This window comes from Mustela nigripes, chromosome 3 (genome assembly GCF_022355385.1).
Source record: "Mustela nigripes isolate SB6536 chromosome 3, MUSNIG.SB6536, whole genome shotgun sequence".
NCBI lineage: Eukaryota > Metazoa > Chordata > Mammalia > Carnivora > Mustelidae > Mustela > Mustela nigripes.
This window is the reverse complement of record NC_081559.1, coordinates 16,909,951-16,924,822: the sequence shown is the minus strand read 5'-3', so window position 1 is coordinate 16,924,822 and position 14,872 is coordinate 16,909,951. Positions and strand designations below refer to the sequence as shown.

The window sequence follows — 14,872 nt, the reverse complement described above, 5'->3', positions numbered from 1 at the left end:
AGAGTCAGAAGTTGCAGGATATTGGCGGCGTCTTGGGAGGAAGAGCGTTTACAAGGATGACGGTCTCCGAAATCTGTCGGCAAGTCTTTGAGTTAAAGGAGCCCCCTTGGTCGGATGGCCCAATCCCCCAGCCCACCCTATTTTCATTTTATAAGAAGCCAGCCAACCAATCAACCTAACTTCGTAAGAAAGGTTAAGAAACATTGCCCCAGGAGAATGACCAACCATCCTGGTTTGGCTGGGCTGGAGGGGTTTCCAGGGATTTTCAGAGCGAACACCCAAGGCAAACTGGGACGGTCACCCTAAACCCAAGACTCTCCGCCTCCAACAAAAAACATGCAGATACATATCTCTGGTATAATGTTTATTTAAATAGCAATCTTAAAAAGACTTTATACAAATCATATAAACACAGTTTGACCTTGTTGTTTTATTTTTTACATTGAAGAATCACAGTAAAAGCTCTCAAGTTCCCGCGATCTGGCTCAGCCGGCGAATGGTCGAACACCTTTAACTGCAAACCCTGGAAAAGTTCATCTTCCGCTTTCTTGCATTCGTGCTCACTCCTCGGACCCTCATCCCTGTCAACGGCCCATCCCCACCGAAGAGAGAAAGCAACCCCGTGGCCTTGTGGACTGCCTAGTCCGGGAGAGCCTGGAGGTAATGTGTCATTCAGTACAAGGCAAAAAAGGAGATCAATACTGTGAATTGGGTTTCCCAAAGGGAATGACTCAAGGGGACGGGTCAGCTAGTTTACCTGCAGAGAGAGACAACAAATGCACCAGGGCACCCGAGTTGGGACCAGACCCCACTGTCGTTCTGTCTTACAAAGGACCAGCCTCCAGTGTTGGTGAGGTATCTACACGTAGCCCTGGGTGGCTTGCTTTTGTGTAGCAGGGCCCACCCGGGGCTCCAAACAAGCCAATGGTGAGAATGGATGGCGGACCGTCGGGGGGATGTAGGTTGGCTTGTGCGTAACTTAGAGGCCAGCTGCAGGCTGAAGACAGGGCTGGTCTTTGGGGGCACTGTATAAGGACCCACAGAGCCTGAGAGGGCCAGGACCCCCAAGGTAGGCTTTTGAACTTCTCTTCTTCTGCAGGCAACTTCTGGAAATCCCTAGGACTTGCTAGCTTCCTGAACACTGAGCTACGTGGGAAGGCGAAGAGGAAGGTAGGCTAATAAAAAACTTGCTTTCGACAAAGCGTTAAGAACTGCTTTCTGCTGCATGCCCAGCTTGGGGGGGTCCTAGAGCTAAGCCCGTGGGCTTGACAGCTTTACTTTTCACTCTAACTACCACTGTGCCAACAAGTGCCGAGATCAGCAGTTACACTCGGGCCCTAGGTCAAAGTCACAACAACATCACGGAGTCCCACGTGACCATTCACATACACAGTAGATACAGAGAACTCAAAGGCTTGCAAAGACACACACACATATGAATAAATAGCTGTCGGTTCGGACTCTCCCTCTCCGCAAACAAAACACTGTGACGTTACCATTTGAACTAGCATTTCCATATGTTCGCATTGAAGGAACCCGCCGGTCCCACTCACCCTTTTCCTTTCACATGGGTACGAGACAAATGAAATCGTGGGTGACCACAGCAGCAAAAATGGTCTGACCGTTTACCACTGATAAGCAATGGGCTGGGCATACTGGCTGGGTTTCAAATGTATTTCCAGCACACAGGCGATCTTGAGGCATGACTACAAAATCGAGATTTGGATCTTGGCGCGGACAATCTTATCCTTCACAGTTTGATGCCTCCCCTCCTAGAGTAGATGAGAGTCATCGAGGGCCATGACTACCTCTCAGGCAGCAGGGCTCAATCCACTCGTAGGATCAGCAGTGAGCCGGGGGAACTGGCAGTGGAGTCACGGGGGTTCGGAAAGAAGGAATGCCTTACTTTTATGATATTCACTGATTTCTACATAGAGGGAAAATACAGGTTTTTTTTTTCATTGTTTCAAGGCACTTAATAAAAAACACATAAATTGTGTGTGTGTGTGTGTGTGTGTGTGTGTGTGTATGTGCGTGTGTGTGTGTGTAAGAACACAGGTCTCTCTGGAGTAGAAGCCGTGTTGTTAGTGTTTTGGTCCATAGTACTTGCGCATTTCTGGTTCAGATCAGCTCGCATACATCCTACCTGACTCTCCTGAAACGCTGACGTGGGGCTATAACCCCGAGGAGAACTCAGTGTTTACTAGCCTATCAAAGAGACGAATTCATCCAAATGCCTCCGTAGAGCCTGTTTAGGCTTTGCCATGACACCATCACAGAGGCTGGACTCTTTTTTCCTTCTCCACTGTTCTCCTTTCCGTCTCGTGACATCTCACCAGTGGAGAAAACGTCCTAACAGCCCGTGTTTGCCTCCAGCCTCCATCTCTGAGGACAGCGACCAGTGCTATGCCTTGGGGAGTAGACACCTGACGATGTGTGCGCGCGCGCGTGCATGTGTGTGTATACGTGGATGTTTTTGAAGAACAAGGAGGACGCAAAAGAAAAACGCAAAACCACCACCAGAGGCCCCTCGAAGTAGCCTCACAGCCACAAATTCTGGGTCTAGATTTAATGAATGGCTCCTAGTCACGAAGCACGTTAAGGCTTGTCCGCTTCTAACATGGAGATGCTTCTGTGGATTTTGACGTGTGAAGTTTCCTTTCCGGCTTGTTTTAAATCTCATATAAGAAAGAGCTATTCACGCTGACCCTAAAATGGCAATTTTCCCCTGGATAAAAAAAGTTAAAGGCAACAACATCCTACTTAAATGCTAGGACTGGAAATGGCAGCCTGTAGGGTTGGCTGGCAGGACCTACACCACAGCAAATCCCGGAAGTCATAAGACGATCAGAGGACAGGGTAAGTTGGACGGCTTTTTTTTTTTTTCCCCTAAAGATGAACAGTCTGAAAAGACCTTTTGCTTTTCAAGTGCTGATTAGAACGAGAGAACAGAGTACCACTGACCACTATTCTGCTTCCATCCTAGAAAAGTCCTCCTCTTCTGCCTCTTGGAGTTGCTCACAGACCAAAGAAATAAAATATAATAATCATAACAAACTCACAAACGAAATACAACTGTGACCCCAAAGAGATGAGCTCCCGTCTTAGTCCCAGCAACGCGACTCCGCCACGGCGCTCTCAGGTGGGTCCTGGCCCCCCTGCGCGGCCGCAATCTCCCCGCCCCCATCGACTGGTCTGTCTGTTCTGTCCACACCTTCGGTATTCTGGATCGGTTTGATCGAGATTATGGCATTCAGTTTCCGAAAGGACAAAAAAAATGTAATCTCCGCTAGCCCCTCTTGCTGGAATGAAACGTCAGATGTGATTTGGGTGCAATCCGTCACGCTTCGGAGCAGCACTTCTGGTGGTTCATCTTGACCTTGTGCTTGAGGCCGTCGTAGAGCTCGAAGTTGTAGTTCTCCAGGGTGGTGCAGCTGCGGGAGCTGAGCCCCGAGTAGGAGCAGGTGCAGTAGAGCAGAAGCCCCGCACACGTGGCCCCCAGGAGGACGCCCAGGGAGCTCATGGCGATGATGGTGATGAGGATAGGATCCAGCGTGTAAAGCCAGCTCTTCTCTTTGTCGGCCGAAGGGGCGCCGGACCCTGAGGTCGGGGAAGAAGAGTTGCTCCAGTCCACCTCGTACTCATCTGTGACATAAAGCACACGGGAGATTGTGGGAGCTGCCCCTTCAGTAACGGAGCCTCCCCAGCCCCGTTCACAGGGTCTTCGGAGCACGAGGACGAGCAAGGGGACTCCAGAACTACGCTGCCTGGTGTCAGAGCCCAGGATCATCATATCCTGCCTGCGAGGCTTTGGGCACACGTTACTTAACCCCTCTCTGCCTCTGTCCTCTCCTCTATAAACCGGGGGTACTGTTAAGTCTACATCACTGGGTTGCTAGGAGAATTAAATGAATTAATATCGGTAAAGTCCTTGGTGTCCAGCACATACCTAGTGTGACCTAAATATTTGATATTTAAATAATTTGACTCCTACTAGGTAAGTTCGGGATATGGACAGAAACTTCAGGGGGCCTTTGGAGCTCTGGGGTGATCCTGCGTTCTGGGTACACTTCTTTCTTTGCTACCTCACCTCCCACTTCCACTGGTATCGACTGAAACCGAAGGACAGGCTGAGACTATTTTTACATGCGAGTTTCCCAAGGTAGCCTTCCCGGTCGTCCAAGCGGCAAAATTTTTCCAACCACCACACCTCACTTGGCATACACCTTACCTAACTGTTGTGGGTTGAATTATGAACCCCGAGGTTCCTAGGTTGCAGTTCTAGACCCTAGGACCTCAGAATGTGACCTGATTTGGAGATAGGATCTTTATAGAAATAATCAACTTAGAGTGAGCTCATTCAGGTGGACCCTAACCCCATACGGATGTGTCTGTATTAAAACGGGAAATCTGGAGACAGACACAGATGGGAGATTACCTTGAAAACACGGGGATAACCATCTACAAGCCTCACAGTCCTCACAAGGAAACCACCCTACTGACACCTTGATCTGGGACTTCTAGTCTCCAGAATGGTGAGAAAATATGTTTCTGTTGTTTATGACACCCAGTTTGCGGCACTTTACATGGCAGCCCTAGCAGACGAATATACTTAGGTTTCCATCACATGGCCAATGCATGACCACATCCACAGCTCATTTCCTAATAATCCCATGAAGAAGGCAGGGTACTATTATAATCTTTTTTTTTTAATAGATGAAGAAACTCAGGGTTTTTTTTTTTTTTTTTTTTTAAAGAAATTAGGTGGCTGGGGTGCCTGGGTGGCTCAGTGGGTTAAAGCCTCTGCCTTCAGCTCAGGTCATGATCCCAGGGTCCTGGGATCGAGCCCCCCATCGGGCTCTCTGCTCAACAGGGAGCTTGCTTCCCTTCCTCTCTCTCTCTGCCTGTCTCTCTGTCTACTTGTAATCTCTGTCTGTCAAATAAATAAATAAATAAATCTTAAAAAAAAAAAAAGAAAGAAAGAAATTAGGTGGCCAGGTAACTCCCTCAAGGTCTCGGATTTAGAAGGCAGTGAAACTAGGAATAGGACTTGGGCTTTCTGCACCCTTGGGCCCTACTCTCTGTACCCATCATAGAGCCTCGGCTGTTTGACCGGCTGCAGCCTCTCCTTCCAGGCCAGTTCCCCAGCTTTGCCCATAAAAGGAGTGCTTGATGGGTTTTGCAGGGAGAATCTGCATTGAGTTAACAAGGTGCTGTTTGGGTTAGTCACGCTGTTTCTATAACTACACTTGAAGTGTTTGATTAAGGTTGGGTTAAAAGCAGCTGTTCTATAAACTGCTCTTCTTAAAAGCATCAATCTTGGTCTAAAGCTGTTCTTTGAGGGAAACCGTGGTGATCTCTCTTGGAGATCAGCTCTGGCACCCAGAGAGACCCATGCTGCTCTGAGTCGAGGGGAGAAATGATATCTGCATGTTTGCTCGGCGGCTGTCCAGTCAGGGGCCTTCCTTCAGCTCCCTGAAGTATGAGCATTTGAAGTGGGAGAGTAGAGCTCCTAATAAGTATGAAAACACAGGATGGGCATTGCAGAAAGGAAACCTAAATCTTGCAGTGGGCCCTACTTGGAGTCTTGGATAGTGTGAGAAAGGCTCCCCTCAAGCCAGGGAACAGGAAACCACAGAAAGCCTAGGAGAATATTCACATGTATACTCATTTACTCAAGTCCTTTTTTGGGAAGAGGTCAATGGGTTCAAGCAGCAACACATATAGGGAAACCTGGCTTTTACTTCTACAGGGTTTATCCAGATTTGAAGTCCATCAGTGTCGAAAGTTGCCTTAAGTAGGGGACCTGTTTCAGATTAGACAGAGGGAGGGAACTCAATAAACTTTCTAAATTTCTAAATTTGACCTTGACAAAGCAATTGATGGTTTCTTCATTCCTCTCTGGATTCTTTTCACTTATATTTCTAACTGGTAGTTCTAAATTCTGGCCTTCCAATAACCCGGGCATTACTTTTGTTGACGTCTTTATAACCAAACTTGAATTTCATGATATCTGCTAAATCATAGCAATACTCACCATCAATTTCATCTTCATAGCCTTCTCTCCCGTGTATTTCTGGAATGTCCACTATAATGAAAAAGAAAACAAACAAATCAAGTTATAATGAGTTCTATCACCATGGCCAACAGACAGAGATGCAACCTTTCTCAGAATGACTGCCTGTACAGTAGGCAGCTAAACAGTCACATCTGCTTCTAGAACATTGAGTATGTACATTGCTGGGATTCTTTCCCCTTCAAAAGATTTGTCTTTATTTCCAGCAGCAACCAGAAGAACAGAAACAAAAAAGGTCTTTAGCGCCAAGAAAGTTCTCACTTGTATTGTAATGACTGCATTGCCAGTATAGGTCTGCATTTATCCAAGGCGGCCTGGACAGCATGCCCATCATCCCTGGCCATTACTGTAATGTTTATTTAGTCTAACTGACCCTTCTCATATGCATGCATTAAGTAGACATATATGATGAGGGTCTTTCTCTCCTGGATGTCAAATAAACGTATGGTAATTTAACAAAGTCACATTTCATCATCTTATGTTTTAAGGCAGAAGTAGAACTGAAAAGAATGTCCCGGTGCCTAACCACCTCCACGTACCTGCGCTGATCTCTCTTGTCTTTCCATCTCCGTCTCCTTTTCCCACTGGCTTTCTTTATGGCTTAGAATAGGTCAAACATGGCCATCCAATCTGACTAACCTGGGCTTGAATAGAGCTAAGTTAATTTACTGTGAATTTTCTCCAGTATTATTGCTGTCTATCTTTTCTTTTTTTATGATAATTTTTTTGGGGGGGGGGAGGTGAGAAAGACAGTCTCTCTGTTCAGTATGCTGTCCATCTTATAGAAATCAGAGCCAATGAAAATTACCTGTCTAAAATGGTAAAACATCAAAAAAAGAGAATTAGGTATGTGCTGATTTTTCATTTCTTTCTCACTAGTTAATTATGTCTGCTCTGGCTGTCCGCTCAAGATGGTGCCAGTGAGTGTGCGGGTCATTTAGGAGTTTGACTGAACCCCAAGTCAGGTGAGCAACCTTGAGGTCAGCACTATAAACTGATATCCCAAAATCCAGGCTTAAGCCAAACCAAATCCCAGACAGCTAAAACTATCAACAAGAGGGGGAGGGGAGAAGAACTTCAGACCTGCCTGAACTTTTCCCTCATCAGCACTTCTCAGAGAAGATCTACCTGACATTGACCTGAAAAGAGGATTGATCTATCACTGCCACTCTCAAAGTTCAGTCTTTTCCCTGAGGCTGTGTTTTTTAACATGTTTTTAGATAGAAGTCTTCCTCATTCCTGGCCAAAGTGCTAAAGCACATTTTGATCCCCCTGGTTGCCAGCAAGGGACGCAACAAAACAACTTGCCAAGACCCCGCTTGAAAGGATCAACGCCACGTGGCACTGATTCGCCATAAATCCAGCCGATTTCTGGCATGTTTACACACAGCAATTGGCACCTGCGGGTCACGCCAGCTTCCCCACCTCAATGCCCATCCCCTGCATTATTCTCCAGACCCCTATGACACAGGCTGTTTCCTTGGAATGAAGATGTGAGTATGAATCAACAAGAGGCAGGTGGCGTCTGTCATACGGACCAAACCGAGCTTGTGAAAATCAACCTAGAGATTTTTTTTTTTAACCTTATGAAACAAACAAACACACATGGACAAAACCCATCACATTTCCAACAATTAATTGTTTTGACGGGATGCTCACATCTCAACACCTTCACGGTTAAAAGATGCAGAACACTGGATAAGAATATGGGAATCAGCCTAGCACAAAAACTGTGGGGCTCTTGCCAGTGACTTTTGGGCCAAAGCCTGTTCTTGCTTTTAGGGATTTGGTCTTTGCCAAAGAAGTGACAGATTCTTGGAGGCTAGAATGCCATTTTCCTCCACGGCACACCCTCAGGGAAGAACTCTTAGGACACTATTGATCATGGCTGGAAAGGGATGTGTGTGGCATTGATCTTGAAGGAAAAAGGGTAAAAGGATGATAATGCGTATGAGAACATTTCACCCTAGGAGATCACAGCCTCTCGTCTCTGGAGACAAGAGGACTGGATGAGATGACCTCGCAAGAACTGGTCCATTTCTAAGGTTCTCTGAAATTGATTGCCCAGATGTGGCCGAGATTTCTGCATCTGGAGAATCAAAGGCTACTCAAGGTGAAGAAGAACACTGTAGAGGCTTGACTTGGCTTTTTGTATAATCACTGTTCCCAGGAGCTTAGGTGAGTTGGAAGGGGTCGACAAAAGGATAAGTTAATCAACATTTTCAAAAGCGCATCTGTTCACCAAGCCTTCAAGAAAGAATGGCACACTGGGGAAAATCCAAATAAAGGGAACATTTGTACAAAAAGCAATTTACTTTGATAGCAATTTTCTCTAGTCCCCTTGCTATTATTCTTGATATCTGTGTTTGATTAAGGGCTTTCTTTCTTAAAATCCCCTTTGCTCTTCACAGGCCACTTTCCTTTTCTGTTAAGCCCAGTAGGTAAAACTGAACCCGATTCCTCAGGATGTTGGCAGCAAGAAGTGTGCCCGTCCCACCAGGTCCCTGTAGTTCTAGCTAGAAAAGGCAGGGATAGAGAAGAGGGAGAAATGGTGAGCTCAAGGCCCAGAGGGGAGGCAGCCCTGTCCTGAGAGCAAAAGACAGCCAAAGCATGTAGGAGCCAGGACTCAGAATTGAATTGTATTTTTTCTTTTTTGTAAAGGACAAACTTGGAGAGGACCTTCCAGGACTCTGGTTCAATGGGTGGGTGTGTCTGTGGGCGGGAGATGGGTGAGGGAGAGCGGAATGGGCCACGCCTATAGGCTAACACAGATCAGGAATGAATCTTACCACCCACACGACTTCAACTTTCAACCTTTGTTCTCCCATAACCTTATTTCCTCTGGGACCCCTTGTGGACTCATTCTCAGGCCAGTTTGACTCCAAAGCCTGAATTCGGACTCTCAGTACGGTGTTGGGGACAGTGGAGGCCTCCCACCCCCACCCAGGTCTGCCCGCGAGTTCTTTGGGCGTAGGCAGGACAGTGCGATTACCACCATATCATCACTACCCTATTCTAACAGGGTAGTAACGGACCCTAGTTGACTGGCTACACTCTCTGACTGTTGGCCTGCATCATCGGCTCACTACCTTATGGGAACCCAGGAGGACTTCTCCTGAATGTGAAAATAGGATTTGAAATTTGAGGCTCATGTCTTCCCTGATAGGCATTACTCAGAGGAGGAAGGCTGATTTACCTCGTTCTTCCAAGGGCGGTCTTCATTCACCAACCAATCAACCAAGCATCACTTATAAAAAGGATTTACAAGGTGCCGAGGAACTGCACCAAGGACTTTGAAGAATGAAGAAGTATGGGACGTGTCTACAATCAAGACCCTTTAGCATGGTTGGGAAGAAAAAACCCATCCATGCCAGAACAGCAGAAAAGAAATCGGGGCATTGTAGAGGGGACTCCAAGTGCTGCTGGCGTCAGGGGTGGGGGTCAGACACATGAGGCTGGACCACTGCCTGGAAGGAAAACATGCGAGCGGAGAGGAGAATGCTTTGGAACTGAGGCTGCTGCGAGGTGGGGTCTGGGGAGTTCTAGCTCCTTTATCGGATGTATAGGGATGGTTTCAAACATGGTGCCTGAGCCTTTTCACTCCTATACAGATCCCCTGGTTTGGGCTTGAATTCACTATTATCTGATCCATTAAGGAATTCAAAGAGATTGCCATGTCTGGCTACAAATCTTCCACCTGGATTTCCCTTCTCGAGAGTCAGGTCTCTGCTCTTCCTCCTGACCAGCTGCTGTGAACCAGCACATGGAAAGGAAGAAGTGAACTCATGCAGGGCTGGAACGGAGTTCCATTAAGAGTTTTAAGTAATCAAGTGATCAGAGTAGCCATCCCTTAAAAAACAATGCAATGCAACAAAATCTGGTTGTTTTCATATTGTGATGGAAGCCTTGGCTGCAGAATCCCACTTCCCCAGGAGCCCCTTTCCTTAGCACCACCAAGAAGTGGGTTAGGTGTACAGTGAAGAGTGATTCAAGGTCTCCCCCATCTCCTCTGGTTCTTATTTTTCAGGGCAAGAGGTCTGCAGGGGCTTGTTACGAGAACATCCACTCACTGTTTCAGAAACTCCCTCCGCCCTAGAAGAGTCACAGATTTTCAAGTGCCCTTGTCAGTAAACTGCAACATTATGGCACGAAGGGTTGAACAGCCATACCTGGTCACAAACCGAACCCACTCTAAGGAGAGGTGTTTTTCCCTGTGGGGTCTGGAATGCTGCCTGGTCAGACCACACACGCTATGCAGGGGAAACACCAACACGCCAACCTGCTGTCGGGGAATTCCCCACCAGGGCGCTCTCTCTCGGTCTTCCTTCCCCGTCTTGTGTGCACATATGTACACGGACACACGCTTTATTTATCTTCCTCTTTCCCTCACTTTCTTCCATTTTTTTTCCCTCTTAAATGAAGGTTTTTTGGGGTCAGAGACTGTTTTCCACCTTCACTTTCACCACTTCTGCTAAGCTATGGTCTCCTGCCAGGGTATTGGCATTGATGTTGTTCTGTTCACTTTCTGCATCGTAAAAGGAGCTTCACGAGATAGCTAGGGGAGGGATAAGTCGACCCCAAACCACTGTTTCTTTTCAGATAAATGATCTATGACAGCCCATTCCCGGGTCGCTTGAATGTAGATCACTTCAGGATACCAACACGCTGGTTTTCTATGAAGAGTCCCTTCCACGCCAACTCCAAGCCGTGGATCGAGAGGCCTGGTTGAAGCCGATGACAGGTCTGCCTGGCGGGGGGTCAGCTCTGCTCTGTATCTGAGGGGAAGCCCCATGGGCTATGGAGGAGCACTGACTGCACTGGGAACAGGCTGCCTACTTCTCGTCTGAGTTCGGTGACCCGCCCCAGGTGTGAGAGCCTGGGTGAGACCCTCTGAGTCTCAGTTTGCTCCTCCGTCAAGTAACCATTGGCGTTCTCCCCTGTTCTAGAATTCTATGACTTATGAGAAGAAAATGAGAAAGGTCAGCGGGCCTTTCAGATGAGGGCTCTCTCAAGAGGCTGCTGGTTGAACTAGACCACGTGACTCCACAGAAAAGGGTCCCACATTACTCACTGCCCCAGTCTTCCCCCCAGGTCTGCCTTCTCCTGGGTCCTTGCTCCCTGAAGGCAGCCATCTTAGATGTGTGTGGAAAGAGAAGACCACGAAAAGGACAGGTAAAGGGGAAGCCATAAGGTCCCGTTTTCGATACTTGCTCATTTGCCCTAGAAACCAGCCCTGCTAACAGGCAATCAAGAAGTAAGAGGGTAAACTGTGCGCCAAGTATTAAGCCTCCACCTCAACTGACACCAGACTGATAAAACCAGCCTTCACAGGGCCGCTTAACCCACCAAACTGCACCCGGCCTTTAAAGCAAGGATGGAAGAATCTCTTACACACAAGAGATCATCGCAATCATTCATTTTCACAGGTACAGGTGTCATCGCCCCCACTTTAAAGAGGAAGAAATTGAGGAAGGCGGGCCGAAAAATGCAGTAAGTCACTGAACAAATCAGCAGTGAAGTGAGCAAGCCACATTTTCGACACCTTGTTTGGGGCTGTGATTTATGGGGGATAAGCTCTTGGCTACTTAGAACCCTTGCTGAATTTGATTCCAAGTTCTTGAAGCCCCCGAGCCAGCTAAATCACTGGGCTGTTCCGATGGGAGTCGTCCTCGGAAAATTCTCTCAGCCATTTTGTTTTGATCCCAGCAGGAGATATAACACGGAGACTGAAATAAATGAGAAGCCATGAAGGACTAGGAGATATTTCTTGGCCTTTCGAAGTGCTTAATTCAGTTTAACATTTGGTATTGGCTGCTGCTCCCCTCACCCCACCGCACTTAATTTCCCTAATTCAGTTGTTCATCCCCAGTTGCTCCAAGGAGCCAGGGGTTCAGATGTTGATGAAAACTTTGCCAAAGCTCCTCCATTAGGGAGTCAGGGTACTCGAGAGCCATTTATCCCTTGCTGGGTTTGGCTTCAGTTTAGAAACATCACCAGAAGATCCTTTATCATGGGTTTTTATCTCTCTTGGGCTGATAGCCAACTATATGCAAAGTCATGGAAAAAAATATCTTTTGGAGTTTTCAAATGGTTTCAAGCTGGAAAACACGGGGGCCTCGCTTTGAGATATCCAGAGTCTGAATTTGACTTTAGCCATTTTTTAAAAAATTATTTTTAGTCGAATAACTAGGAGAAAACACTAAAAAGGATTGAAATACCAACTGCACATGAGAAGGCTGTGAAATCACCTAATAATATTTTCAAGTGTGGAGGCGGATGAGCAGCTGAGGCCAGAGTGGCTCCACTGAGCCCCAACAGTGGTGTGAAAATAAGAAAAATGCAGCCAGAGAAATATTTAGCAATGAAGATGGGATTCACCATTGTGCAGGCTGGAAAAACCCGGCTATGGGGACAGAGGAAAATTCTGGAACCTCTCCACCCTAGGTCTTGGAAAAATCAGAGATATTCTTCATGACTCTAAGCAGATACATCAACAAGAAAGAGGTTCTTCTTTTGTTGGTGACCTTCTTAGAGTGGGAAGGCGAGGAAACCATAAAACTTCAAGGTAGAGACGTTCCTCCCCAGTCTTTTTTTTTTTTTTCCCCTGAGATAAAAGTCTTACATTTTTGGGGCGCCTGGGTGGTTCAGTGGGTTAAGCCTCTGCCTTCGGCTCAGGTCATGATCCCAGGGGCCTGGGATCCAGTCCCGCCTTGGGCTCTCTGCTCAGCAGGGAGCCTGCTTCTCCTCATCTCTCTCTCTGTCTGTCTCTCTGCCTATTTGTGATCTCTCTCTCTGTCAAATAAATAAATAAAATCTTTAAAAAAAAAAAAAAAGTCTTACATTTTTACCTTTCAAAGAGCTCCCCCAGTGGGCTTTGACATTTCTCCTGTCCTCCTGTCCTGACCCTCAGGAGAGGTGCATCCTGGGAACAGCCCTCAGGGGGCGTAGTTCCCTATGACCTGGGTGAGTGAAAGCATGGAACTGAAGAAACAAAGCTGCATTCACTCCCCGTGTGACAGAAGATGTCTTCTTAAAGCTTCCCTTCGTATTTTGTAAGTCCCGGAAAAGAACACCTTATGTATCCCACCAGGGCAGTTTGCTATACGTAAAAGCTGGGCTCTTCCTCAGAACATAAGAATGAACAACTCTGTGAGCAGATGTTAGCGGTTCCATAAAATCACCTCTCTCTACCCATTCAGGGGGTGATCGCCCCCAGCAGCCTGCGGGTGACCAGGGACTGTAATTATCACGTAAGAGAATAATTTGGTCTCCAGTAAGAACGCAACTCCTTGGAGGAAAGCTGCCCCTCGAGCTTTTGTTTGAGGGAATCTGCCCCATGCTTTTCTGGGAAGGGGCTTGGTAATGGTATGAGACTGACAGAGGAGAGGAGAAGGGGCCCCCAAGAGAGGGGGACGATGGAGAGAGGGGAGGTGGAAGTGGACGACGACCAATATCTGGCACAAAGGCGGGGGACGGGGGGAGACAGGTCCTGGTCGGGGAAAGAGGCCCTGTCGGGAGTTGCCAAGCCAGACAGTGATCACAGCGCTGTGGGCCTGGACTTCCCATGAACACCATTATTGAGCTTACCCTCGTGGCCTACAGTTGGCCAAGGCTGATGAGGTTCCCTGGGGTGGGGGGTCGAGGGGGGAGCTGCTTTGAAACCCATATCAGCCCCTGTCTAGGTCCTAATGCTCACCGCCCCCCCCCCCCCAGGGCCAGTTGCCAGAACGGCCCATGAGGAGCAGTGAGCCATGGGGATGTCCACACGGGCCCCTGAGGTCCTCATACCCCTTGTCCCAGCCCCTTGGTGGCAGTGAGGAAACACCAAGGGACAAAATGGCTCTTTAACCGTCTGCTGAAATGCAGCCTCAGTAACCAGCAGCCTGGCTGAGAATAGGACTTTGGTCAAGGCCACCTCTGGCTCAAAGCTTTCTCTCCCTCATCATTACTGCAGCTGGCTGCTCTCTAGCAAGTCCGAGAACTCCGGTCCAGGCGTCGTGGTAATGGAGTCCCGCTGCCTGACAAAGTGTGCTTGCTGAAAGCCGAGACATGGTATCCTATCATTCCCGTTCTGGATGGGAGCCCTTGCTTAGGGGTATGTTAGTTGATGATCTTGAAGAGTTTAATTCTGCACAATCAGACGACAAAACAAGGCGTGTGTGCACGCGCCTGTGTTTGCAGTGACGCATCTCTAGCTCAGCCATACCTCCTGCTCACGCGGCTCTCTTTCCCTAGCCACCCTGAGTTATTCACATGAACCCCATGCCCAGAGGCAGAAGTCCTGGATTTTTTGGCAGGTCAGAGAAAAAAGCCCATAAAACCATATATGGCAGTAGACAGTGTCCGATATGCTCAGAGGCAAAGCCCTATTATGAAAACCCTTTGTCTTAGTGCCTAGTAGAAATCAGGGTGGCACTCTTGGAAGAAATGGTGTTTTGAACAAACAGACCCCTTGGCTTCTCTTCCACTTGTCCCTCCTTGCTGGAGCCATTTGGGGTCAGCAGCTTGCCTGCCTATATAAACCTCCTACTGGAGAACCACTTCCCTCCTGGTGACTTTCCTTGGGTCACATCAGCCCCAAACCTCCTTGGAAGAAAGGCAGACACCACCTTTTGGCCCAGAATGCCTGCTCCACTCAGGGCGAGGGCGGGGGCTTTGGTCCTATGGCCCCAAGGCCAGGAGGCTCTCTGTTGGCACGTGGGCCTGCTTGTGGCGGCTGGAATGTTTTAGTCTGCAGCACAATACGGTGCACTGACCTTAAAGGATGTTTTTTACATGAATTTTTTAGTAGAAAAC

The 14,872-nt window shown here is 47.8% G+C and overlaps 1 protein-coding gene across 2 annotated transcripts in view; it reads right to left on the bottom strand.

Moving 5' to 3' along the window:
• Nucleotides 1-351: 351 nt before the first annotated feature.
• Nucleotides 352-14,872, bottom strand: part of NRP2 (neuropilin 2) — a 114,837-nt gene continuing 100,316 nt past the window's right edge. For both annotated transcript variants that reach the window (XM_059393294.1, XM_059393295.1), the window contains exons 16-17: nt 6,038-6,088; nt 352-3,645 (exon numbers count right to left, since the gene is read on the bottom strand). In XM_059393294.1, coding sequence (XP_059249277.1) covers nt 3,341-3,645; nt 6,038-6,088 — 356 coding nt within the window. In that variant the 3' untranslated portion in view covers nt 352-3,340. The remainder of the gene's footprint in view (nt 3,646-6,037; nt 6,089-14,872) is intronic.